This window comes from Ursus arctos, chromosome X, assembly GCF_023065955.2.
Source record: "Ursus arctos isolate Adak ecotype North America chromosome X, UrsArc2.0, whole genome shotgun sequence".
Classification (NCBI taxonomy): Eukaryota; Metazoa; Chordata; class Mammalia; order Carnivora; family Ursidae; genus Ursus; species Ursus arctos.
Window position 1 is genome coordinate 77,875,671 of NC_079873.1, and position 26,871 is coordinate 77,902,541.

Here is a 26,871-nt window from a genome sequence, read left to right on the forward strand (position 1 = left end):
TCCACCCCAAAATTGCTAGAACTCATACAGGAATTCACAAATGTGGCAGGATATTAATAATAATAATAATAATAATGCACAGAAATCAGTTGCATTTCTATACACTAACAATGAGACAGAAGAAAGAGAAATTAAGGAATGAATCCCATTTACAATTGCACCAAAAACCATGATACCTAGGAATAAACCTAACCAAAGAGGTAAAGGATCTGTACTCAGAAAACTATAGAACACTCATGAAAGAAACTGAGGAAGACACAAAGAAACGGAAAAACATTCCATGTTCATAGATTGGAAGAACAAATATTTTTAAATGTCTATGCTACCTAGAGCAATCTATACATTCAATGCAATCCCTATCAAAATATCATCAACTTTTTTCACAGAGCTGGAATAAATAACCCCAAAATTTGTATGGAACCAGAAAAGACCCTGAATAGCCAAAGGAATGTTGAAAAAGAAAACCAAAGCTGGAGGCATCACAATTCTGGACTTCAAGCTGCATTAGAAAGCTGTAATCATCAAGACAGTATGGTACTGGCACAAAAACAGACACATAGATCAATGGAACAGAATAGAGAACCCAGAAATGGACCCTCAACTCTATGGTCAACTAATCTTCCACAAAGAAGGAAAAAATATCCAATGGAAAAAAGACAGTCTCTTCAACAAATGGTGCTGGGAAAACTGGAAAGACACATGCAGATGAAACTGGACCATTTCTTTACACCATACACAAAAATAGACTCAAAATGAATAAAAGACCTAAATGTGAGACAGGAATCCATCAAAATCCTAGAGGAGAACACAGGCAGCAACAACCTCTTTGACCTCGGCCACAGCAACTTCTTGCTAGACATGTCTTCAAAGGCAAGGGAAACAAAGGCAAAAATGAACTACTGGGAATCACCAAGATAAAAAGCTTTTGCCTAGCAAGGGAAACAGTCAACAAAACCAGAAGACAACTGACAGAACGGGAGAAGATATTTGCAAATGTCTTATCAGATAAAGGGCTAGTATCCAAAATCTATAAAGAACTTATTAAACTCAACACCCAAAGAACAAAGAATCCAATCAAGAAATGGACAGAAAACGTGAAAAGACATCTCTCCAGAGAAGACATACAAATGGCCAACAGACACATGAAAAACTACTCCACATCACTTGGCATCAGGGAAATACAAATCAAAACCACAATGAGATACCACCTCACACCAGTCAGAATGGCTACAATTAACAAGTCAGGAAACAACAGATGTTGGCGAGGATCCAGAGAAAGGGGACCCTCTTACACCGTTGGTGGGAACGTAAGCTGGTGCAGCTACTCTGGAAAACAGAATGGAGGGTCCTCAGAAAGTTGAAAATAGAGCTACTCTGTGACCCAGCAATTGCAGTACTGGGTATTTACCTCAAAGATACAAATGTAGTGATCTGAAGGGGCACCTGCGCCTCAATGTTTATAGCAGCAGTGTTCCACAATAGTGAAACTATGGAAAGAGCGCCGATGTCCATTGACAGATGAATGGATAAAGATGTGGTGTATATATACAATGGAATACTATTCAGCCATCAGAAACTGAAATCTTGCCATCTGAAACAACATGGATGGAACTAGAGGGTATTATGCTAAGCGAAATAAGTCAGAGAAAGACAATTACCATATGATCTCACTCATATGTGGAATTTAAGAAACAAAACAGATGAACATAGGGGAAGGGAGGGAAAATAAAACAGGATGAAATCAGAAAGGAAGGCAAATCATAAGAGACTCTTAATCACAGGAATCAAACTGAGGGTTGTTGGAGGGGAGGTGGGTGGGGGATGGGGTAACTGGGTGATGGGCATTAAGGAGAGCACATGATGTAATGAGCACTGGGTGTTATGTAAGACTCTTGCATCACTGAACTCTACCTGAAACTAATATTACACTGTAAGTTAATTGAATTTAAATTAAAAAAATAAAAAAAAATCTGTTTCCTCCCTGGCAACCATCTTTTCACTGTAACCTCACATGGAAGAAAGGACGAGCTAGCCTTCTGGGGTCTCTTTCATAAGAGCACTAATCCTAATCATAAGGGCTCTGCCCTCATGAACTAATCACCCCCTAAAGGCTCCACCTCCTAATACTATCACCTTGGGTGTTAGGATTTCAACATATGAAATGTGGGGTGACACATTCAGACCATAGCCACACTTATCACCTTCAAACATACCACACAATTTACTTTGTTATGTATTTTAAAAATTTATCTCCCTGACTAAAATGTAAGTTTTACAAGGGAAGGGACATTTTCTTCATTATTATATCCTAAGCACCAAGAACAGTAGTGCCCGGTACTTGTAGGTACTCAATAGTACTTGTTGAATTAATAAATGAAAGGAAGAACAAAAATAATGATAGAGTAGACAAGAGCAAATTAAAGTCTTAGAAGATGGAAAGCAGACTGAAGTGACAACTGAAGCAAGATGAAGGAAACTATATCCGGATTGCCTACAAAGGGGGACCTGATGAGAAATGAGGCTTATCTGCTCCATACATCCATAGGAAGGCTCAAACCTGAAGGTGCAAGTAAGGCACGAGGCTTAAAAGAGGGTATGAGGGGCGCCTGGGTGGCTCAGTGGGTCGAGCCTCAGGCTCTTGATTTCGGCTCAGGTTATGATCTCAGGGTCCTGAGATGGAGCCCTATATGGGACTTCGTGTTCAGCATGGAGTCTGCTTGTCCCTCTCCCTCTGCTCCTCCCTCTGCTTGTGCTCTGTCTCTCAAATAAATAAATAAAATCTAAAAAAAAAAAAAAAACAGGGTGTGACTGAAAGTCTAGACACCAAACTGGTAAACATCCTCATCCTACCAAGAACATCCATCTTCCTGTAGCAAGAGACTGCAGACCTTTTTCTCAGGAGGAAATGAACCCGTAAAGGCTCTGAATTTGGAGATACCAGGCGCTGTTATAGCGACAGAGGGGTGGAAACAGGAAGATTCCATGTAAATCTGCATTTTAAATGGTGGGAATCCCACCCCTTTTCCACGCCTCAATTCTAAAGGGCGAGCAGCCAGGCAAGAAACTTGGAGATAATTCTCTCAAGAAACTGAATAACTCCAAAGTCAAGATCTCCTGAGACAAACATATGGGGGACACCCTGAGGTAATCACCAGCGGTAAAGCCAAGAATCAACAAACCCACTCAAGCTGAACTGCCTCACTCTTAAATATGAATAGTCAAGTATCACCAGCTATTTAGTTAAAGTTTCCATTGTGAAAGACAATGACAGAACAGGAAAAAAACTCCTGAAGGAAGAGACAATTCAAAGAACAGAGAAAATGCATACACACACACACACACACACACACACACACACACTACATTACTTTATTACTAAAAAAAGAACAAGATATTATACAAAAGGATCAGAGAACAAGAAAAATCTTTTGAAAATTAAAGGTAGGATAGTAGAAAAAGGGGCGCCTGGGTGGTGCAGTCATTAAGTGTTTGCCTTCGGCTCAGGGCGTGATCCCGGAGTTCTGGGATCGAGCCCCACATCAGGCTCCTCCAATAGGAGCCTGCTTCTTCCTCTCCCACTCCCCCTGCTTATGTTCCCTCTCTCACTGGCTGTCTCTCTCTCTGTCAAATAAATAAATAAAATCTTTAAAAAAAAGGATAGTAGAAAAAATTTCAATAAAGATGTTAGCTTTTATATCAAGAGAATTTCACAGAAAGGAAAACAAAAAGGCAGAGATGGAAAATAGGAAAGGAATGAGTAGCAGATTATAGATTCAATCCATGAGGTCCTAAATTCAAATAACTGGAGATATAAAGAAAATATAGAAAATGAGGGAAAGGAGGTAAGAAATAATACAGGAAAGTTTCCCACATCTGCAAGTATTCGCTTCCAGATTGACAAGTCCTGATTTGTATCCACCACAATGAATGAAAAAAAAAAAGGCCCACTGGGTCATGAAGTTTCAGAGATAAAGAAATTCCCTAAAAGCGTCTAGAGAAAAAGAGGAGCGAAATTACCTACAAAGGATCAGGACTTAAAGTAGCATTTAGACTCACACAACACTGGCAGTCAGATGACAATAAAACAGTATCTTCAAATTTATAAAGGCAAATTATTCAAACCCAAATCTAGAAATCTAGAAAAAGTTTCAGTCATATGTCAGGGAAGAAAAGACATTTATAGACATGAAAAGACTGTAAAACTTTACCTCCTAAGGCACCCTGCCTCAGGAAGCTAATGGAGGCTGTACTCCAGCCAAGTGGGGGTGTAAAACAGAAAAAGGAAGACAGGAGAGCAGCAAAAGGAGTCCTGGGATAATAGCCATGCAGAAGGTCTTGGGAGTCTAGGATGGAAGATTCCAAGAAAAAGGTCTTCAGGGAAAAAACTGAACTCAAGTTGTTGAGCATATGGAGAATGCAGATGAATGTTTGACGGAGCTCTAAGAGTACTTGGGGAAAAAATTAGCAATAGGTTCATAGGAAACTAAACCAATGGAAAAATGAGGTAGTTATCCATGCCAATAAAAAGTTATAAAAATCCATCACACCAAATAGGACTATGCAGCTATAAAAAAAAATGAAGTGCAGGGGCACCTGGTTAAGCTCAGGTTAAGCATCTGCCTTTGGTTCAGGTAATGATCCCAGAGTCCCTGGATTGAGCCCCACATTGGGCTCCCTGCTGAGCAACAGAGAGTCTGCTTCTCCTCTCCCTCTGCCCCTCCCCCCTCTTGGGCATGCTCTCTCTCTCTCTCACTCTCTCAAACAAAAAAAATAAAATCTTTAAAAAGAATGAAGTGCAATATTATGTGAAAAAAAAAAGGTGCAGGGGCGTCTGGCTGGCTCAGTCAATAGACTGCACGACTCTTGATCTCATGATTGTGGGTTCGAGCCCCACATGGGGTGTAGAGATTACTTAACAATAAAATCTTTAAAAAATCATTAGGAGAAAAACCAGGTGCAAAATAGGGTACATATTAAGCTACCTTTTAGCTAAGAAAAGCTTACTTTAAAAAAAAATAAGCAAAACCAAAACTGGTTACCTATAGAAAGAGGGAGGGAATTGGGTAGAAGGGAAAGAGATGAAAGCTAGAACACTCTAAAGGTACCTTTATTTTGTAGATTTGACCTTGGACCCATGTAAATATTTAACAAATTTGTAAAACAAAATGTAATCAAAATGAAAAAAAATCCCAAAAATTTGAAAGTGAGCAAAATGAAAAAAGTAAAAAAGAACTTGTATATCAAGTATCAAGTCTGTGGCTTTTTTAAAACAATTTTATTCATTTAGAGAGAGAAAGAGAGAGAGTACAAGTACGGGGGGGGGGGGGGGAACAGAGGGAGAGGGAGAGAATCTCAAGAAGACTCTGCACTGAGGGCAGAGCCCAACACGGGGCTTGATCCCAGGACTGTGAGATCATGACCTGAGCCGAAATCAAGAGCTGGATATTTAACCCAGGCACCCCAAATTAGTGGCTTAACTACAAAGAGAGGCAGTATTTCAAGAGGCACAATAATGTGACAAAAAGAACTGGATATAAATCTTGAGCTAAGTTATCACTTGTTGGTAGTAATATTGGTACTCATGTTCTGAAATTACTATATATATATATAGTAGCATATATATATAAGGATATATAGAATAGAATAAATAATTATGTTAATGTCAGGACTCAAATTTTCATCGTAAGACAAAAGATAAAATATAAAAATCAATGGATTTCAAAGTTCTGTCATTCCAAATTTTACTTTAATATATCGCTATGAACTAATATTTTCTCTTTAAAAAAATGTTCCTTGGCTCTGTCTACTAGAAAGGCCTTGAGGGGTGCCTGGGTGGCTCACTCATTAAGCGTCTGCCTTGGGCTCAGGTCGTGATCCCAGAGTCTAGGATCAAGCCCCACATCAGGCTCCTCCGCTGGGAGCCTGCTTCTTCCTCTCCCACTCCCCCTGCCTGTGTTCCCTCTCTCGTTGGCTGTCTCTATCTCTGTCAAATGAATAAATAAAATCTTTAAAAAAAATTAAAAAAAAGAAAGGCCTTGAAGTATTACCAACCCAGTATAAGTAAGCACCTCTAGCACCCATACTGTGCCTCCAAATACCATTTCCCACTAAGAGACAAGGATTCCTTGAAGAAATGGCTGGTTCCCAGTCTCAGGAAGAAAAGACTAGATGTACTAGAAATACCTTATCATTCCAGAACTACTAGGGCCATCCTAGGGCTGAGACAACTTAAAGCAGTTCCCACTGGCTAAAAACGGAACAATTTGAGTACCAAAAAATAATAGTAAATTCAGTGGACTAAAACATATCAAGTATGTTAAAAATCCATGATTTTGGGGCATGTAGGTGGCTCAGTCAGTTAAGTGTCTGCTTTTGGATCAGGTCATGATCCCAGGGTCCTGGGATCGAGCCCCATGTCAGGCTCCCTGCTCAATGGGGAGTCTGCTTCTCCCTCTCTTTCTGCTCCTCCCCCCAGCTTGTACTCTCTCTCTCAAATAAAATCTTTCTTAAAAATCCATGATTTCATAATGATACTGAAACAAACAAATTTAACTGATCATCTTTTCAAGAAGGTGAACCAACAATTTACCCTGTCTTGACTGTATCAGTACATGGGGTAACCAAATAGCTATAAGGAAAAGTAATTTTTAGAAGAATCCTAACTAATAAACGAAGACATGATAGACTAGGCAATGATCACCAATGACTACGAAAACCATTAGGTGAAAACCTGACGGGAAGTTTTTTAATGAGTGGATCAGGCTGATGACACTGAATCCACAGTTCAGTCTTAACATCATTGAAAGAGAGCCCATCAGACATATACACGTTAAAAATATTCACACCTCAAGTTAAATCTGAATCTAATCATCTTGATCTACCAGTTTATAGGAAATACAGGGGACAGAGGAAGAACATTAAATAACATCATGAGAATTCAATCAGCAAAATCCAGAACAAGAATTTCCACAGGAAAACCAACTTCAAAAAATAAATTGCAAGGACAAAAAAATTAAGAGGGAAGGGTACTTACAAACTAAAAGAGAATGAAGAGACATGTCAATCAAATGCAATGTGTATACCTTGTTTGAATCCTGATTTGAACAAACCACCCATAAAACTCGAACCATTTGTGTGATACATAGGTGTCAAACCTGAACATTTACTGGATATTTGATGATATTATGGGACAAATGTTTATTTCTGGATGTAATAACGGCATGAAGCTATGTTTAAAAAATTAAGTTCTTTTAGAACTCACACTGAAATATTCACCTTTTATATGATATAATGTCTGGAATTTGCCTCAAACTAATCCAAATGGGTTGGCGAAATGTGGGATGGGTGAGAGTATAGATAAAGTAAGATTGGACAAATACTGATAGTTTTTGAACCTGGGGAATGGGTATATGGGGTTCGTTACACCATTCTCTAGTTTTATATGTTTGCAATTTTTCACAATATAAAATGAAAGGAAAATTTGTACAATAAAGGAAAACAAAATCTTAGTATATGTACTTGGCTCAGGAATGAATATCTACATAGTCATAACAATAGAAACACTAAATATTAATTTAACCAAGAATTGTGCAATAAAAATAGAAGAAGAAGGGTAGTTTGGGAAGAGAAACAAAGTAAAGGAGAGAAATTTTTTTTAAATATTTTTTAAAGATTTTATTTATTTATTTATTTATTTATTTATTTATTTATTTATTTGACAGAGAGAGCAAGAGCGCACAAGCAGGGGGGACAATAGAGGGAGAGAGAGAAAGAAGCAGACTCCCTGCTCAGCAGGGAGCCCGATGTGGGGCTCAATCCCAGGACCCTGGGATCATGACCCTAGCCAAAGGCAGATGCTTAACCATCTGAGCCACCCAGGTGCCCAGGGAGAGAAATTCTTATATGCCATAACTGGAAGTCAACAAATAATATCTAACTTGGATAAAGCAAAATACATCAGAATAATGTACTATTTAGAAATACAGAACACCAGAAGAAATAGCTAAAATAAATGCTGTGGTTTCTGGAAAGCAGGACTCAAGAGCAAAGAAGGGCGGGACAGAGGAGCATCATTTTTCCTTACTAACCTATTACTACTATTTGACTTTTAAAACTGTGTACCTGTATTTCTTTGATAGTATTTTATTTATAGACTGATTCTTAGGTCTTGGTGCTCTAGCTGTCAGCTCCTATAAAATTCATATTTTGACTCAAGAATCAAGAGTAGATATTAAAAAACCTCAAATCAGGGCAAACTAGGGTATCTTATCATCGTAATGGAATGGAATGTCACGACCAGGAACAGGGAAAGAGAGATGAAGGTATTAAAAAAGTGAGAGCAACCTAGGGCTACACAGAAGGTATTATTTTTATTTGCATCTGGCCTGTATTTGAGTACCTATTGGATTGGATTTTAGGTCCCAGGACAAATTTTGCAGGGAGAAAGAATTCCTCTGGATAGATGTGGAGGGTAAACAATTTGCCCAACAGAAGCTGGAAGGGCTAGAAACCTGGGTTCACCAAACATTTGATGAGCACCCGCCATATGTATGAATCTATGCTAAGTGCTGGGCTACAAGATTAAATAATCCACAGCTGCTACCTCCGCAGTCTCCTGTGGGAAACACCAATGCACAACAATGCAATACGGTGTAACGAGCGCAACAATAGGAGGTAAGCAATGGGAGATTAGAGTACAGAAAAGGGGAATCCCTAATCAGACTGAGGAGTCAGATAAGGTTTTCTACTGGATCTAATGCCTGAAATGAATCTTCGAGCGTAAGTAGAAGCTAAGGGGAGAAGACTGAGGGCACTGTGGAGAAAGGACAGCCTCAGGCAGGAGTGAGATAGCTTGACAGGATAACTTGAGTTCCTTACGAATGGAAAGAGCAAAGCAGGTGAGGATGTGGCAGAAGATGAGGCTAGGGACCTTCTGGTAAAGATCTGGCAGTGCAAAGATAACAAATTGAAGCTTTATTCTAAAAACTATTGGGTAATGCTGAAGAATTTTAAGCAAGAGTGTGGTATGATCTTATTTGCATTTTAAGGACGCCTTTGGCTGCAGTATAGAGAATAAACCAAAGTAAGGGGCTGGAACTAGTGAGACCAGTTTGGAAGTTATCGTAGTTTAGGCAAGGGAAGATGGTAGCTTGGAATTGAGTGTTGGTGATGGTGGTGGTAATGGTGGTGGAAATAGAAGAGGGTGGAGTCAAGGTATTTTTAGAAAGGAAAACTGACAGGACTTGGAGACTGATTAGATATGGCTGAGGAGGAAAGTGGGGATCAAGACAGAGGAGTCTAGGATGACATGTTTCTAGTACACTGTGCTACCATTTACTAAGGTGAGAAAAAAGAAGCATATTCTGAAAGGGAAGAGGATAAATTTGGTTTAGGGCAGTTTTCTCAACTGGAGGCAACTGTGCCCCCCAAGAGACATCTGGAGACATTTTTGGTTGTCACGACTAATCGACTAATGGCATCTAGTGAGTAGAGACCAGGGATGCTGCTAACGTCCTATAATGCACCTAACAGGTCCACACAACAAAAAGTGATCCAACCCAAAACGTCAGTAGTGCAGAAGCTGAGAAATCTTGATCTAGGGCAACGCTGATCTGAAGACCTCTGCAGGCCAGCTAAGTGAGGAAGTTCAGTAGCCTTTTAGAAATGCACCTCCTAAAGCTCAAGAGGGAACCAGAATGCAAATATGAGTTTAGGAGTTATCAATCTGTAGGTGGTCATTTCACCTACAACTCTACCTGGGTGCGATCTCCCATTAATGAACTTGAAAAGAAGGCCAAGGACAGAGTCCTGGGGGATACCAATACTTACAGTAAGAAAGGAGAGGAGAAAAAGATCCCATGGGAAAGACTAGGAAGTAGACAGCAAGACAGGAGGATAAACCATCACAGAAAGGAATCACATAAATCAAACAAAGAAAATGTTTCAAGAAGGGAAATAAGAAAAATAAGTGGTGTCAAAGGCAGAGAAAAGTTGAGTAAGTTAGGGAAAGTTTCCATTGGATTTGGCAAAATAGAGGTCACTGATGACTTTGACAAGACCAATTTCTATGGAGTGTTAAGGGCAGAAGAACCATGAGATTTTTTTTAAAATGGGAGATATTTAATATGTTTATGAACCAAAAGAAAAGAGTCAACAGAAGTCATAGGGAAGGAGGTACAGAAATAGGAAAAAGAGGGTATGTAATAAAGGAGCGAGGATCTAGAAGAGGGAAGAGATGAGTCCAACATGGTGTTTCAAGGAAGGATAGCCTTAGACAGGGGGAAGACCAACCACCTCTTTCACTGAAATAGGAGGAAAGGAGGGATAAGATTTCAGTGAAATTGGTAGATGTTAGGAGAAGAAGCTAAGAGAGTTCTCATGTGATGCCCTTAATTTTTTAGGGAAGAATGAGGCACAATCATCTACTAAGGGCAAGGGTAAAAGTGATGGGGCAGGGAACTGAAGAGACGTAAGGGTTTAGAGAAGGTGCTGAAGAGAATGGGAGAAGAAACTGATAAGGCCCATATAGGAAGATTTCTGGAGAACAATTCTACAAACAAAGCTGCATCCTAGCAGCGAAATCTTGGAGGTCAAGATGTGTCCTATTAGAAGGCACCACGCAAGTGTCAGGAACTTAAGTCGTTAGGAGGGTGGGTGCTGGTAAGAACCAACAGGGAATAAGAGTGTCAGTTGGGAGTCCTGTTCAGTCCTCATGAGGAAGGCTTTTGACTTGTTTTTTTAAGTTCCACGAGGGCAGGTACCATGCCTATTTGAGTCATCACTGGATCCCCAGCACCTGGCACAGTGCCCAACGCATAGTAGGCACTCAATAAACAGCAGGTGCATAAAAAGAGAAGGATATAAAAATGTCTTAGAGGCCAACCTCACGATGTAGATACCTTACCACTTACATTTCCCATGGTATTTCTCAGTTCTGTTCTGCCGAAAACACTAGCCTTCCAAATATTTCAGACACTTGTCACCTGTGAGACTGCCCTCACTGGTACCTCTTTTTCCTAATACTTCCTTCCTATTAAATTCTTCGGATGCCTGACATGTGCAATAATGGATAAAGTTCTCTCTCCTGCTCTCCACCCTCCCTGAAATGAAACACTAGCTCTGTTCTCTCCGTGTTACAAGGTATGCTCTCAGAACAGAGCACCTCCTTCCCTGTCGCACCAGAGGCCGCTCTATTATTAAAATGTCAGGGACACTACAGTCACAGACTGCAATGCCTAGGGTTATCTTCAACCAGCCCTTGTTTCTCATTACCTGTGCCACTTGATTGTGTTTCTCAGGGATGTTTTTCAGATGGTTAGACCGTACACAGACGATGCTTCTGTCTAAAGAAAGAAAACGAATTTGATTTACATGGTTTCCTTGATGAAAGATTATTTAGAAATGTCTGGCCATTCAAATCCCCTCCCTCAGAGAGGCATACGCAGATCTGAAGAAGTACCTAATTCAAGCTCAAGGCCATTTTACAGAGATAACCTGTTTCCTGGTCTAGCCATTATGAAGTTGATGCTTAATAGAGCTAGTCTGCAATATTTTCTCTCATGCCACAAATGCACCAATATGACAAGGTCTGTTTTCTGTTCAGATTTCAAGAGGGAAATAAAATGTAATGGGTTTTGTTTTTGTTACCGAATAATAGAACACTGATGTCATATAGTCATTTTATTCAGCACACAAGCGGGGGGAAAGCCAAGTGCCTGCCCTAATGAACTCTAGTTTAAGGCATATGGGTATTAAACAGTGTGACTAATATAAAATGATGGTGTTTCAAGTGGATTTATTGAAAATGGGCAAATGGAAAGTTCAGGAATGGAATCCGGGAATGGGTACTGGAATTAAGTCTCAGAAATATGCCACTGTGATCTCCCCCACCACTACTCACCCCCTCTACCAGTTACTTTAAGGCAGATTTATCACAGAAGGCTCCAGCTTTCAGGGATATGGAGATATGAAATAGAAAAGGTGACTCTCTAATAAAGAGGAGACTGCTCCCAGTTTGGAAAAGGAGCATAAAATGATGATGATGACAATGGTGAGTGGGCAGTGGCAACAACATTAACATTTACTAAGTGATAACTGGGGCTCAGGCATATGACTTTTAGAGGAAGAAAGGGTAAAGGTGGTGATTCCTAGTACTAAGTGACAATGACTACCCACCAAAAAGCATCCAAAAATAACTTTGTGATCATGTTCTGCATCAAAGACTTCATCCTTCTCCTTCAAGGCTGCCATATTTTCCACTCCTCTCCACCCCCACTGACACCGTTCCTGCACCTTCCCTCTCCTCTCAGCCCTTGGTTTGCTATTTGTACTAGTTATGGCCTTCAACTGACCTCTCCAAGTTCCCAGGTAGTAACCCACAGTCTTTGGATTGCCATCTGGACCTCGGTTCACAGAGAAGGTAGACTTATTTCGGTAGCCATTGATGACAGGCTGGAGAAGGCAGGGCACGAGAAGAACAATAGGACAAATGAAATCAAAGAGAACAACAATAAAAGGAATGTAAGAATGTTCTCTGGATGAGGACAAATAAATGGTGCTTGCTTGGAAGGTATGGCGTATGTGAAAGTCCATAGCTGAGGTCAGGACACTCCACAGACACTCCATAGCGGAAAGCAGTTTCAATCTTGCCGTGAAGCAGGGGTCAGCAAACTTTCTCAGTGCAGGGCCAGATAACAAGTTATTTTAGGCTTTGCAAGTCATATGGTCCTTGTCACAACTACTTAACTCTGCCATGCAGTGCAAGAGCAGCCAGGAACAATCCATAAACAAGCAAGCTCCGCTGTGTTCCAATAAAGCTTTACAAAATAAAGCAAGGGTGGGGGACAGATATGGCCTAAGGGCCATAGTTTGCCAACCTCTGCCTTAAATTAAGTTCTGTCTCTCTGAGGCCTCATTAAGTTTTCAAAGTCTGAAATCTTTCTACAGAGGTAATACTGTAGTGGTTGGAGAAAGTGAGCTTTGCATCAAATAGACCTGAGTGTAAACCTCAGCTCTGACACTTTCTAGATGTGTGTCCTTGGGCAAATTACTTAATCTCTCTGAACCTCAACATCTTCATCTATAAAACGATACTGCCTACCCCTCAGGGTGACTATAACAGTCACTGATGATGCATGCTAATCACGTAGTACAGACAATGTGCTAGACAATGATGCAGCCTAATCACTTAGCACAGGGCCTGGTTCCCAGAAAGTGCCCAGTAAGTACTGGCTGATATTATTAGCTATTAAGGGGACTTAGTAGATAAAGGATAGGGAAGTGGTGGCTTACAGAGGGTATAATAGGATGGAGAAGACAAGCGAGCCCCTCAGCTCTGGGTGCAGATGTTGTCACATTGACTCCATTGAGCTTTTGGAGGTAAGACTCCAGTCTCCGTAAAATTTTTTTCTGAGCTTCAAATTTCACCTGCAAAAGAATGTATGAAGTGAAACAAAAAGACTTATGCAGTATAACCTCAAAGAATGGAAAACAAAGAAGAAAAGAGAAAGCTATCCCACAGATTCCTGGGTCATGGTCTTAGCAGATAAGGAACCCACAATGATGGGACAGCAAACAGACCAAGGACGGTACTGGGAGAAAGGTCAAGAGTGAGCTTTTGTGTAAGCTCTTCATTTTAACCAACCTTTCAGAATGAACACTCAAGCTATAGGTCAGTGCTGTGATAATGGAAATGTTTTATGTTGGTATTATGTGCTATATAATATGGTAACCACTAGCCACATGTGGCTAATGAGCACCTGAAATGAGGCTCATGTGACTGAGGAACTGAGTTTTTAATCTCATTTAATTTTAGTTAAGGTATACAGTCAGTCACCTCTGCTATAACAGGACATAAGCATTTCTACACTATGCTATGCAAAATCACACACAAAAAATCACAGGGCATTAAGAGTACACTTATCTTGATGAGCATGAATGTATAGAATTGCTGAATCACTATACTGTACACTGAAAACTAATACTGTATGTATTAGTATTAATTAAAATTAAAAAAAAAGAAATCACAGGGCTCATGGGAAAAATGGGGTTAGGCACACACATTCCAAAACTTTATCAGTAACGCACATAAAAAGGATAGCAACCTAACAAAAAGGGTAATACAGTTTTCCACGTTAAATGGTTAAGAAATGGGGCACCTGGATGGTTTAGTTGGTTAAGCGTCTGCCTTTGGCTCAGGTCATGATCTCAGGGTCCTGGGATCGGGCCCTGTATCAGGCTCCCTGACCAGTGGGGAGTCTGCTTCTCCCTCCGCCCCTCCCCTGCTTGTACACTCTCTCTCGAATAAATAAATAAAATCTTAAAAATAATAAAAATTAAAAAATAGGGACGCCTGAGCAGCTCAGTTGTGGTTAAGCGGCTGCCTTTGGCTCAGGTCATGATCCCATGGTCCTGGGATCAAGTCCCACATGAGGCTCCTGGCTCAGCGGGGAGCCTGCTTCTCCCTCTGCCTGCTGTTCCCCCTGCTTGTGTGTGTTCTCTCTCTCTCTGACAAATAAATACATAAAATCTTAAAAAAAATAAATCATTAAGAAACGGATACATACCACAATAAGGAAGGCACTTTTCCCTGACAAAGTGGCTGTCCACTTGTGAATTTTCATGAAGTGGTGAAAGGAGGGTTATGTGTCACACAAAGATCTAGCAGCAGACGTGGATGAGTGTGGCTCATACCACATTAAGTAAACTGCGGGAATCCGTACATGTTTGAGGCATGTGTGCGTGTTCATTTTATGTATTCTTATGCAGCTCAGTTCTGCTGGGTACAGTTTGCTTCTTTCATCTGGTGTTTCTCGAGGACAAAAAAAACCATCACTCCTAAACCAATGCGAAATTTGCATTATGTTCAAGTTGTGCCTTAATCTATCAATCTCTTGGAACAAATTTATGTTTTTAAAACAAGCATTACTGCAGAATTGACTGTGTTTAAAATCAAACAGCCACATGTAGCTAGTGGCTACTGGGTTGGAAAGTGCAGCTATGTATAAAGCAGCAAAAGTACTTGCTACTCACACATACAGAGAATAACAAAAAAGCAAGGGAGAAAGGACACAGGGGCGCCTGGGTGGCGCAGTCGTTAAGCATCTGCCTTTGGCTCAGGGCGTGATCCCAGCGTTCTGGGATCGAGCCCCACATCAGGCTCCTCTGCTATAAGCCTGCTTCTTCCTCTCCCACTCCCCCTGCTTGTGTTCCCTCTCTCGCTGGCTGTCTCTGTCAAATAAATAAAATAAAATCTTTAAAAAAAAAAAAAGGACACAGGCATTTCCCAATATGGCTCCCGAGTTTGGAAGACGTAATAGGTGCAAAGTTAAAATTTCAGATTCATATTACTTAGCCACCAAAAAGAACGAAATTTTGCCATTTGCAATGATGTGGATGGAACTAGAGGGTATTATGCTAAGCAAAATAAGTCAGTCAGAGAAAGACAAATACCATATGACTTCACTCACATGTGGAATTTAAGAAACAAAACAGATGAACAGAGGGGAAGGGAAGGAAAAATAAAATAAGATGAAAACAGAGGGAGGCAAACCATAAGAGACTCTTAACTATCAGAAATAAACTGAAGATTGCTGGAGGGGAGGTGGGTGGGGGGATGGGGTAACTGGGTGATGGGCATTAAGGAGGGCACTTGAAGTAATGAGCACTGGGTGTTGTTCGCAACAGATGAATCGCTAAATTCTACCATTAAAACTACTAATACAGTGTATGCTAATATAAAGAAAGAAATACATTTGAAAAAAACTTTTCAGATTCATTAGAATATTGATTTTAAGCACCTGTTGGGTCATCCGGATAAAGCTGTCCACTCAAACTTCCTACAAGTCTGGCACCATTCACTCTGATGGAACTGGGGAGTGAAAACATAAGCTAGGTACCAACCTTGAGCTGGTCCTCATAGCTTAGCCTCCAGAGTGGTGTCACAACATCAGCCAGCCTGAAAAAAAATAATTCAGGCACTTCATTCATTCTATAAATATGTACTAAGCACCTACTATGCATAAGTACTTCCTGCCACCATTTTCTCTGGCGTTTTACTTGTTCAGAAAACCTAACTCTCATGCCCCTGGGGAGATACAGTCTGGGAGAAGAGCCCATTTTGGTGCTGTCTACTTAACAACACAGAACAGATGGGCAAACTTAATATAAGAAAAATCCAGATTTATCAGGAGGTAATTAATCATATTACAAAAGGCTTCACTGTTGGGTTCCTTTAAATAGCTCACCTCCCTAATGCTTTTAAAATATAATTTGATTTAGAAAATACATTTGTTGCATAAAATGAGGTATATTTGTGTTTGCATGGCTGCAACGGGACTATTCATTTGTAAGCCATCTGATCCCTCTCTGGATTCCTAATCTTCGGTGTACCCGTCCTGGACGTTTATACAGACAAGGTACCAGTTTAATATCTCATTTCTGTGAAAAACATACTTAAAGGCAAGGAGAATATTTTCTGCCATCACAAAGCATTTCCACCAACATTCTTCAGGTGTCTTCAAATTAGCCCTGGGTATCCTACCTTAGGCGCCCCCTTGAACCCTTGCAATGCCATGTTAGTTACATCAGGAATACAGATTTTAGTAGGCCCAGAGATTCAGACTTGCTAATGGGAAAGGATATCCGCCTGGGCCTTACCTTTCCTGCCAGGAACCATCAAGTGGTCCAACATGGCTTGGTTTCTTCTGACTTTTCTGTCCTCTTTGACGCTTCTTGGCTATCATGCCAGTGAAGTTTCCCTCACATGCTGAGCCCAAAAAGAGCTGTGACCAACCTGGAGGTTTTGTGGCACACCAGGGGAGCAATCCTGGTTTGGAGGTGAGCCCCACCCTAGAGAGGAAACACCTCGGGCTATGCATTGGGACTCTTCTCTTAATCCTTGCCAACCACAGAAACACTGAAGTTCCCCTGAATGGAAGGTGAACAAACAGAAGTTGGGAAGCAGAAACACAACTCCCAACCCCCTTCATGCATTTATAAACCCTTATGGAAGGTCAGCACCCAGCACCGTGCCGGGCACAGAGTCAACACTTGGTAAAAGCAGGCCTGCTGAATGGAACTGAATTACTGCGTGTCAGGTACTGCTTAGGTTTCCAAAATAAAAAGATGAGGAAAATGTACTCTTTGTCCTCTAGGGAAGAGTTCAACTCTGAACACACTTCCATGGCTAGTCCCTCTCCATAAATAAATAAAATAAAATAAAATAAGAAAGACAGTTCTCTTCAGCAAGTGATGTTGGGAAAATTGCACAGCCACATGCAAAAGAATGAAACTGGACCACTCTCTTACACCATACACAAAAACAGACTTAAAGTGGGTGAAAGACCTAAATGCAAGACAAGAATCCATCAAAATCCTAGAGAACACAGGCAGCAACCTCTTTGACTTTGGCCACAGCGACTTCTTGCTAGACATGTCTCCAAAGGCAAGAGAAACAAAATTGAAAATGAACTATTGGGACTTGACCAAGATAAAAAGCTTTCGCACAGCTAAGGAAACAGTAAACAAAACTAAAAGGCAACCTTCAGAATGGGAAAAGATATTCGCAAATTTCTTATCAGATAAAGGGCTAGTATCCATAATCTATAAAGCACTTATCAAACTCAACACCCAAACAACCCAAAAAATACAGTCAAGAAATGGGCAGAGGACACTAACAGACATTTCTCCAAAGAAGACATACAAATGGCCAATGGACACATGAAAAAATGCTCCACATCACTCCACATAAGGAAAATACAAATCAAAACCACAGTAAGATAAAACCTCACACCAGCCAGAATGGTTACAATTAACAAGTCAGGAAACAACAGATGTTGGCAAGGATGCAGAGAAAGGGGACCCTCTTACACTGTTGGTGGGAAGGCAAGCTGGTGCAGCCACTTTGGAAAACAGTATGCAGTTTTCTCAAAAAGTTTAAAATAGAGCTACCCTATGACCCAGCAATTGTATTACTAGGTATTTATCCAAAGAATACAAACATAGTGATCCGAAGGGGTACACACACCCCAGTGTTTATAGCAGCAATGTTCCACAATAGCCAAACTATGGAAAGAGCCCAGATGTCCATCAAGAGATGAATGGATAAAGAAGATGTGGTATACATACACACACACACACACACACACACACACACACACAACGGAGTATTACTCAGCCATCAAAAAGAATGAAATCTTAACATTTGCAATGACATAGATGGAACTAGAGGGTATTATGCTAAGCAAAATAACTCAATCAGAGAAAGACAAATTCCATATGATTTCACTCGTATGTGGAATTTAAGAAACAAAACAGATGAACACAGGGGAAGGGAAGGAAAAATAAAATAAGATGAAAATAGAGAGTGAGGCAAACCTTAATAGATGCTTAATTCTAGGAAACAAATAGAGAGTTGCTGGAGGGAAGGTGGGTGGTGGGAACAGGTAATTGGGTGATGGGCATTAAGGAGGGCACTTGAAGTAATGAGCACTGGGTGTGATATGCAACTGATGAATCACTAAATTCTACCCCTAAAACTAATAATACAGTATATGTTAATTAAATTGAACATATAAAGAATTTAAATCAAGAATTTAATAAAATTCTATTATTCTAATCTAATTCTAAACCAATTCTAAATCAAGAATTTAATTAAAAAATAAAAATAAAAAAGAGGAAAAAAAGCAAGTTCAGGGGTGCCTGGGTGGCTCACTGTGTTGGGCATCTGACTCTTGGTTTTGGCTCAGGTCATGATCTCATGGGTCATGGGATCAGGCCCTGCGTTGGGCTCTGCACTCTGTGGGGAAACTGCTTGAAGATTTTGTCCCTCTGCTTCTCCCCCTGCTCATACATGCTCTCGCTCACTATCTCTCTCTCTCAAATAAATAAATAAATCATTTTAAAAAAGCAAATTCATGTTTGAGGCATGTGTTTGCAATGGTAAGGAAAATAACCAAATGGAAACATTCAACAAGTAGAGAAGCAGTACTACGAGTCATGAGAGAAGTCAGGGTTAGAGATTTGGTGGAGTGTCTATAAGTACAAGCTATAAGATTAAAAAAAAAAGAGCTTTCAGTAAAGAGAAGAGCAAAAGACCAATGACTACACCTGGGGGAAAGGAAATTTCTAGAGAACAAGAAAAGATGCTCTAGGAGAACATGGAGCTTAGAGGCCAAGGAAGATGCCCCTAGGTAAGGCACTGACATATCCAGTAAGTCTGAGGCCAAAGAAAGAAGGGAAATAAGGTAGTAGTAAGTGGCAGACAGGAGGGACAAATGAAGGTTTGAGATCTTAGGCATATAGACCCTAGAGTCAGGTAGACCTGAGTGGTCCCCTGACTCCACAACTTACTAGTTAAATGGCCTTTGGCAAGTCAATCATTCCCCATGACTTTCCTTTTTTTTCATCTGTAAAATGGAGATAATAATAGTACCTACCTCATATAGTGGTTATAAGAGTTAAATAAAAAGATAATTAATAAAAAGTACTAAGAAGATAAAATAGAGATGATGTTTGTAAAGCTCTGAGCACAGCACCCAGTACCTGGCAAAACCTCAGTTAACTGTCATGATACTCAAAGACAGTACAGGACTGGGTGGGGGTGGCAATACTGACAAAGGGGAGCAGGGGGAAGGACAAGCAGAAGTAACTATAAAGCAAAAGCTGCAAGAGTTAGAACAGGTGAGGGCCTCACTTTGGAAGGAGGAAGGAATCCCTTTGCCTCCAGCACAGGACTCAGTGTTGTGGCCTATTTACTTTATGGTGCCTGATCATTGCTGTGTAACTTGTTTGAGTCAAGGACATGTGAATGAACTTGGATGGAGACCTTAATGATGGGCTGTGAAATTACCTTTTTGCCCTTATCCTCTACCTTGGATTACATCCCAATGTTAAATCATACCTTAATTCAGAACGAACACACACACACAGACACACACACACACGTATCTTCAATGTATGTAACAGATTTATTAACAAAGATTCCTCCGTGGCTTCCTCTTATGACCACGAAATTAGTATGATATGAGCAGTAGGTAACTTAAAGGATGCCGACATGGGTGCTATGATATTTAGCCCATATACCATTTTGTGTGTTTAGAAAATACTAAAGAAAGTAACTGTCACAACATGGAAGAATTTGGGGTTGAACGTCACAAATTTCTAACAAAACAGATTTAAGCTGTCTCCAAGCTGAGGTGTTAATAGATAGCACCCTCTACACAACTTCCAGGAAAAGGCAAGTTATTAAGAACACGGGCTTTGGAGCCGTATTCTAATCTCAGCTCTGCTCCTCACTAGCTACGTGACTTTGGGCAAGTTACTCAAGCACTATGAATGTCAGTGTCATCATCTATAAAAATAGGACTAGTACCACCTGCCTTTCAGGGTTGTGCTAAGAATTAAACCAGCTTGGATGCCTGAGTGGCTCAGTTGGTTAAGTGTCTGCCTTCGGCTTAGGTCATGATCCCAGGGTCCTGGGATCGAGTCCCACATTGGGCTCCTTGCTCAGAGGGGAGGCTTCTCCCTCTGCCTGCTGCTCCCCCTGCTTGTGCTTGTGTGCTCTCTCTGATAAATAAATAAAAATCTTTAAAAAAAAGAAATAAAGGAGCTCATATATACAAAGTGCTCAGGACTGCACCTAAAACAGCAGGCATTCGACATGTGTCACTGTCCCCCCTCCTTAGGCTCTGATTCTTCAAAGTGCATCACTTAACTTTTTTATGCCTCAGCGTGGCTGACCTGAAAAACTGGCAAGATGTAATAAAACATGTGAGTGTCATTAGGATAAGTAAAATTATGTAGGAAACTTATAAAACAAAACACAAACAAAAGAATTTTCATAACATTCTGCATTAGTGCCTGCTGGAGTGTGGTGAGCTTAGGGCCGGCTCTATTAATACTATCTATTAATACTATCAAAAGTGTGTGATCTGTGATAAACATTTTTCTAAAGTGAGACAAAAGTATGTATTTGATATGAAGAAAAGCAAAAGCCAGAGACAGGAAATGAGTGAAGAGGTAAGAGACAAAAAGTAAGGAATGGGCAGAGTGGGGGCAGACTGCAGAGGGAGGGTGTGCTGCAGGCCCATTTAGGGGTTGGCAGAGGAGGAACAGGGGAGCTGAGGACTGAAGACAGCTATCTGTACCCCACAACATTCAGACTTGGAGTGCGTGGGTCCTCTCACTGGTGAATGCCTGGACCACTGAGCTCCACTTGCCCTGTATCTTGTGCATCTAGGTTTCTTCCTCCAAATCACCAGATATGGTCTAAAATAGGCCCCGACTACTGCCAACCATTCACCTCTCCTGGTAAAGACCCTTTCGTCACTTTTTTTTTTAGCGAATTTTAGTATTTTCTGTAGTGAAATATATTTTTCAAGGCAGCATAATAATACCAAAGTGAATTATGTTTGTTTCTTGATGTCGGAGGGGCATCTGCCCACAGAAAAGACTAGTTTCTTTTCAGAGTTTTTTCGGTTTTAAATAAATGCTTGGGTTTAAAAAAAAAGTGTGTGACATCTGCTCAGTTTCTCCTACAAGAATTAATTGGAAAGAGACTCAAGGTCCAGAGCTGCCAGATAGGAAGGTAGACTAAAGTCTCCAGGGCTGAAATGCTCAGAGAGGTTCCAATCTGAGACTATGTGGTATGTCTGATCCGTGTGGGGCCAAGGAGCTTCTTGGAGCAAAATGTTTACCCACAGACAAGGGTCTGGCTGACACTCTCTGTTTATCCTTCCTTCAGCTGGCCTGACCCCCGACACGGTTCTCGGCTGAAAGAGATGGATGTCAGGGTGTGTTGCTGAGTCCTCACTGCAGTGCACGCTCGAATAGGTCCTTCCCCCACCAGACCCCTTCACCAGCCCCTCCATTCCCCTCTTCTTCGGGCAAGTTCTACCCACCGTGTGTGTAGGAAAGACCATCACTGAATTTGGGCCAAGGGAGGGCTGAGGTCACAGCACAGGCGGCCGCGGGGCTGGCCGCAACCTGGGACCGCCGGCATAGGTCCAGTCCGCGTCCCCACCTCCGCGGCCTCCTCAATTCCCCGCCCCACGGGCAGATTGGCCCGCTGAGCAGTTCTCTCCACAGTAAGGGTTCAATCGGGCTGTCCGAGCTCTCCACGTACCCCCCATACCTTTGCAACCAATAAATCCTCTTACAAACCTGAGGCGGCAAACGAAAAAGCCAGAGGACCGCCTGGATCGCTGCGGCTGGGGAGAGTCACTTCCTGGTGCGCACGGCGGCTCGACTCCCGACGCACACGCAGCCAGCCAGAGGCAGGCGCGACGGGACGCGGGGCTCCTCCCAGGCGCAGGTCAGCCGGCCCTGCCCCGGGAAGCCCGTTTCGGGGAGCCGGCCGACCTACCTTAACGGGGCGCTTCTCTAGAGACCTTCCTCAAAATCACTCAACGCCCTATTGCCCCCCTTCCCCCCACCACGGTTTCTCCCCAAGGTCCCCTCTCCTCCCCTCCTGGCGACCCCGCCCACCGCCTGCTCTCCCCGTCCCATTGGTGGATCTGGAAAAGCCTCAAAAATCAGAGACAAATTTGAACTACAGTGTGAATAGTGCTGCCCTTTGCAGGGGTGCTTGCGATTTAACTCAACGAAAATTATAGGCTCAGATCCATGATGGGTTGGTTGGAAGATTGGGAGATGAAGGGTAGGGTGGTTTCTTCAAATGGCAACTTTTTGTAAAAGTCGGCCTTATCTGGGACCCTAGGGTTTTTCAGGCATTCGTTCTCCCTTTATGTTATATTGCTTCAGAAAAGTGTTACATTCTTATGACAAGGTAAACCTGGTTTCTTAAGTGGATCCCACGCAGGGCTACTAAATCCTCAGGGCAAGAATTATTTTTCAACTTCAAAAGACAGAAGGAGGCTAGATACTGATGTGGGAAACAAAGACAGAAGGAAATGTAGATAAAATTAAATGTCCTATAACCTGCAGTCCGTTGACAAATACTTGAGGCAGGCGGAGTATAACCCTTCTCCAGGAAGCTCCCAAGTGTCTTAATGTTAATGCCTCGCTAGAGGGAAGAACGGCCTTAGTTTGGCAATAGCGAGGCCTCCAGTAGTCTTCTTTAGCAAATGAAAATCCTTGTGGAACTTCCCTTATCTTTACTTCCCCCAACCCCAAAGTATGTAATCAGTTTCTCCTCACAGTCCTGAGACATCAGCAGCTCTTTCTGCCCACGGGTCCTGTCCCTGTGCTCTGCTAAAACCACCTTTTGCACTGAAGATGTCTCAAGAATCTTGGCCATCAACTTGGGAACCCACAACACACCAACACTACTCCAAAAATACATCAGATACCACTAACTCACTTACCAGCTCTTGGACTACGATTCAGTGATTCCTCAAATTTTTAGAGAGGTCAGGAGTCCAGCCAAATGAGTAAGAGAACGTTGAAGTATGCATACATGTGTGTGTTGTTAAAAAAAAAAAGTTTTTAATAAAATTAAAATGTACAGCAAAGTAAATCTACATTTAATGACACTTGATTTTTAAATTTAATAGTAATTGGGCTTTAGTGGAAAGCACTTTATAGCCAACATTTCAGTTATTTATTTATTCAAAGCATAACATGCCTGTTACGCGCAAGGCAATGCATTAGCCCTAGTGAGTACAGCAGTGAGTTAAACATGGCCAAGTACCTCAAATAACAGCAAAAATAAAGTCAGCTAGACCAAAGTTCAAAGCCCAGACCTATCAGTTATAAGCTGTGTGAACTTGGGCAAGTTACTTAATTGCTTAGTGCCTCACTTTCCTCATCTGAAAAAATGTCCATAATAATTGCACCTACCTCACAGGGTTGTGATAAGGAGTAAATAAGTTACTATATGTAAAGTACTTAGAACAGAGTAAGTACACACTCGTTAAGTGTTAGCTATTATCATCCAAAAATAATTTAAGTACCGTATATGTATACATACATGCACACACATGCATATATACCCGTTAAAAAAAGAGAGAGATCTTTTACTCCCCGTTCCAAAGGCTTGAGCCGATAAAGGCTTGACTCAATCTATGGCCTTCCCTAACCACTGTAATAGTTTTTTTAAAAAAGATTTTATTTATTAGAGAGAGAGCGCGCACAAGCAGGGTGAGGAGCAGAGGGAGAAGCAGACTCCCCGCTGAGCAGGGAGCCTGACATGGGGCTCCATCCAGGACCCCGGGATCATGACCTGAGCCGAAGGCAGACGCTTAATGACTGGGCCCCCAGGCGCCCCTCTAATGGTACTTAAGCACTATTTGAACTCAAACCATTGCTCCAGGTTTCTAGACTTACACACTGCTATCAATTGAGACCAGGCTGGAGAATGTGCCTTTGGTTCTCTTCTCCCTTTCTCTTCTTTCAGTCCCCTTTTATGCAGATAGCCAGCTCTATTCCTTTCTTCACCTCTTCTTCCTTTTCTTCTCCGTCCAGTGCCCTTCTGCTCCATTATCATTTCTCATCTTGGCATTCATTGTTGTGCCTAGCACAGAGCAGGGTGTCCTAATAGGAGCTCAATGAATATTTGATGAATTGAATTGAATCCTCCCCTTGTCTGCTTGAAAGGAAAAGGGCATATTTTCACTCACCCTCACCCCCACCCCCACCTGTTCTGAGCATCCAAGTGAACTCCTTTAAAGCAAGTCTGTCATTTGAGAAGGCAGAACCCTGAGGGGTAAAGAGAAAAAAGAAATTAAGGAAGCTATAATGTAATTGTTTAGCCATTAACCCTTTAATATCTATTTAATCTGATAAAGCATGTTCTTCCATAAAAGAGAAATCATCACATTTGTAAGAGGGGAAAGAAATAGCCCACATTATAGAAAAGGTTAGACTCTTCAACTGGAAAAGTCAATAAATGGATATGTCGTAGGTGACAAGCAATATTGTTAAATTAAATAAGAGCTGAAGCCAAGATAACCTTTGCTTAACTCGGTTATCAGCAAACCAAATCACAACAACGTGAAGTTTCTAGAAATTTGTCATTCTCACTTTGGTCCCAAGGAGACTTCTGAGAGGCTACCGCATTAGCTTTCAGAAGTAACATGTATTAGAGTCACTTCCATTAACCACATTCTTCAGGTGTGACTGTGTTAGAGGCTGAGAGGAATAGACGCACAGACCACGCCCTCTAAATTGCGCTACCGGCTGGGGAGACTCACAGGGAAAGAATACACAACAATGGGCTTTGGTAATTTTAGCAAAGCAGTGGATCATCCGGATAGTGAGGGAAGGAAAACAATGCGAGAATTGAGTTGAATGCTAGGATTTGAATAACCTGAGAAGAGGTAAAAGCTGCAGCAGGAAAACGAGAATGAGCAATTTGTGTCTAAGGCCCAGGAGGAGGCAGGCCAGGCTAGATGCGAGGGTTGTGCTGAAGTCATTAGCCTTCCGGCTAGGTCACTAGGTCAGGAAAGATAACGAAGGTTCTGGAGTGCTGGATGAGGGGTTTGATCTAGTTTCCCTAATAGTAGGCAGCTAATGAAGAGTTTTTCATCAGTTGTTTCTGGAACAGAACTCTAGATGCTGTGTGTAAGATAGATTTCAGGGTATAGTGGCCTGGAAGCTGAGGGAGACTACTGCAGTCATCCAGATGGGAGGCACTAAGTCTCTGTACTAAGGCAGGTTACATTGCATTCTGTAAGAATTTCTCAAAATGTGCGGGTTGCATGGGTGGCTCAGTCGGTTAAGCATCTGTCTTCTGCTCAGGTCATGATCCCCGGGTCCTGGGACCAAGCCCTGCTTTGGGCTCCCTGCTTAGCGGGGAGTCTGCTTCTCCCTTTCCTTCTGCCCCTCCCTCCCACTCCTGCTTGCACGTACACTCTCTCTCAAACAAATAAATAAAATATTTTTTAAAAGATTTTATTCATTTATTTATTTGAGAGAGACAGCACAAGCACAGAGAGCGGCAGAGGGAGAGGGAGAAGGAGAAGCAGGCTCCCCACCGAGCAGGGAGCCCCACTCGGGGCTCCATCCCAGGACCCAGGATCACAACCCGAGCCTAAGGCAGACACCCAACCAACTGAGCCAACCAGGCACCCCTAAATAAAGTCTTAAAAAAAAAAAAAGAGTTTCTCAAAATGTGAACCAGGGTCCACCTGCAATGTAATCAGCTGGGGTGATTGTAACAAATGCGGGTTTGTGAGCCCCACCCCATACCTACAGAATCAAAATCTCAGAGGAATAGAGCTCAGAAATATTTGGGTTTTTAACAAGCACTGATAGTGACGCCCATTAAAATTTGAGACATACCACCATGCATCAACTGAAATACTAGATGATTAGTTGAAAATTCAAAAAAATCAAATAAAAAAAGCCCTAAAATAGAATATGATAATTACGCATCTGAAATGTAGACGTAAAAGGACTTTCTAAACTGAATACCAGTAGGAAAAAAAACACCAAATAGGTGAGTTTACTACATAAACCTTAAGAATTTCTATATGACAAAGATATAATTAACAAATTAAATAATACACAACAGAGAAAGATATACAAGTATGGCAAAGGGTCATTATCTTTATTGTATAGAGAACTTATATAAACAGATAAGAAAAACACAGTGACCCTAATAGAGACCTTGGCAAAGGTTTGAAAAGATAATTTACAGGAAAAGAAATATAATTGGTCAAATAGTGCTTTGTTCTACCTCACTAGTAATGACAGAACATGCAAAATATTTAGATCGGCAAAGATTTAAAAAGATCTGTTATTCCTCAAAGTAGACCATGGACAGTGAATCAGATGCTCTTGCACGTTGCCAGTGGGATTGTAAATTGATATAAAGTTCCTGGAAAGCAATTAGAATCAAGAATATTTTAAAATATCACACCATTTGCCCCCGAAATTCCACCTCTGGGAATCTATTCTGAGAAGATAGAC

The 26,871-nt window shown here is 41.4% G+C and overlaps 1 protein-coding gene across 1 annotated transcript in view; it reads right to left on the reverse strand.

Moving 5' to 3' along the window:
• TRMT2B (tRNA methyltransferase 2 homolog B) overlaps positions 1 to 22,397 on the reverse strand; it is a 63,483-nt gene extending 41,086 nt beyond the window's left edge. Inside the window, exons 1-6 of the mRNA XM_057313099.1 lie at positions 22,162 to 22,397; positions 16,657 to 16,926; positions 15,901 to 15,955; positions 13,291 to 13,425; positions 12,351 to 12,450; positions 11,272 to 11,342 (exon numbers count right to left, since the gene is read on the reverse strand). Coding sequence (XP_057169082.1) covers positions 11,272 to 11,342; positions 12,351 to 12,450; positions 13,291 to 13,425; positions 15,901 to 15,955; positions 16,657 to 16,877 — 582 coding nt within the window. The 5' untranslated portion in view covers positions 16,878 to 16,926; positions 22,162 to 22,397. The remainder of the gene's footprint in view (positions 1 to 11,271; positions 11,343 to 12,350; positions 12,451 to 13,290; positions 13,426 to 15,900; positions 15,956 to 16,656; positions 16,927 to 22,161) is intronic.
• Positions 22,398 to 26,871: the final 4,474 nt, after the last annotated feature.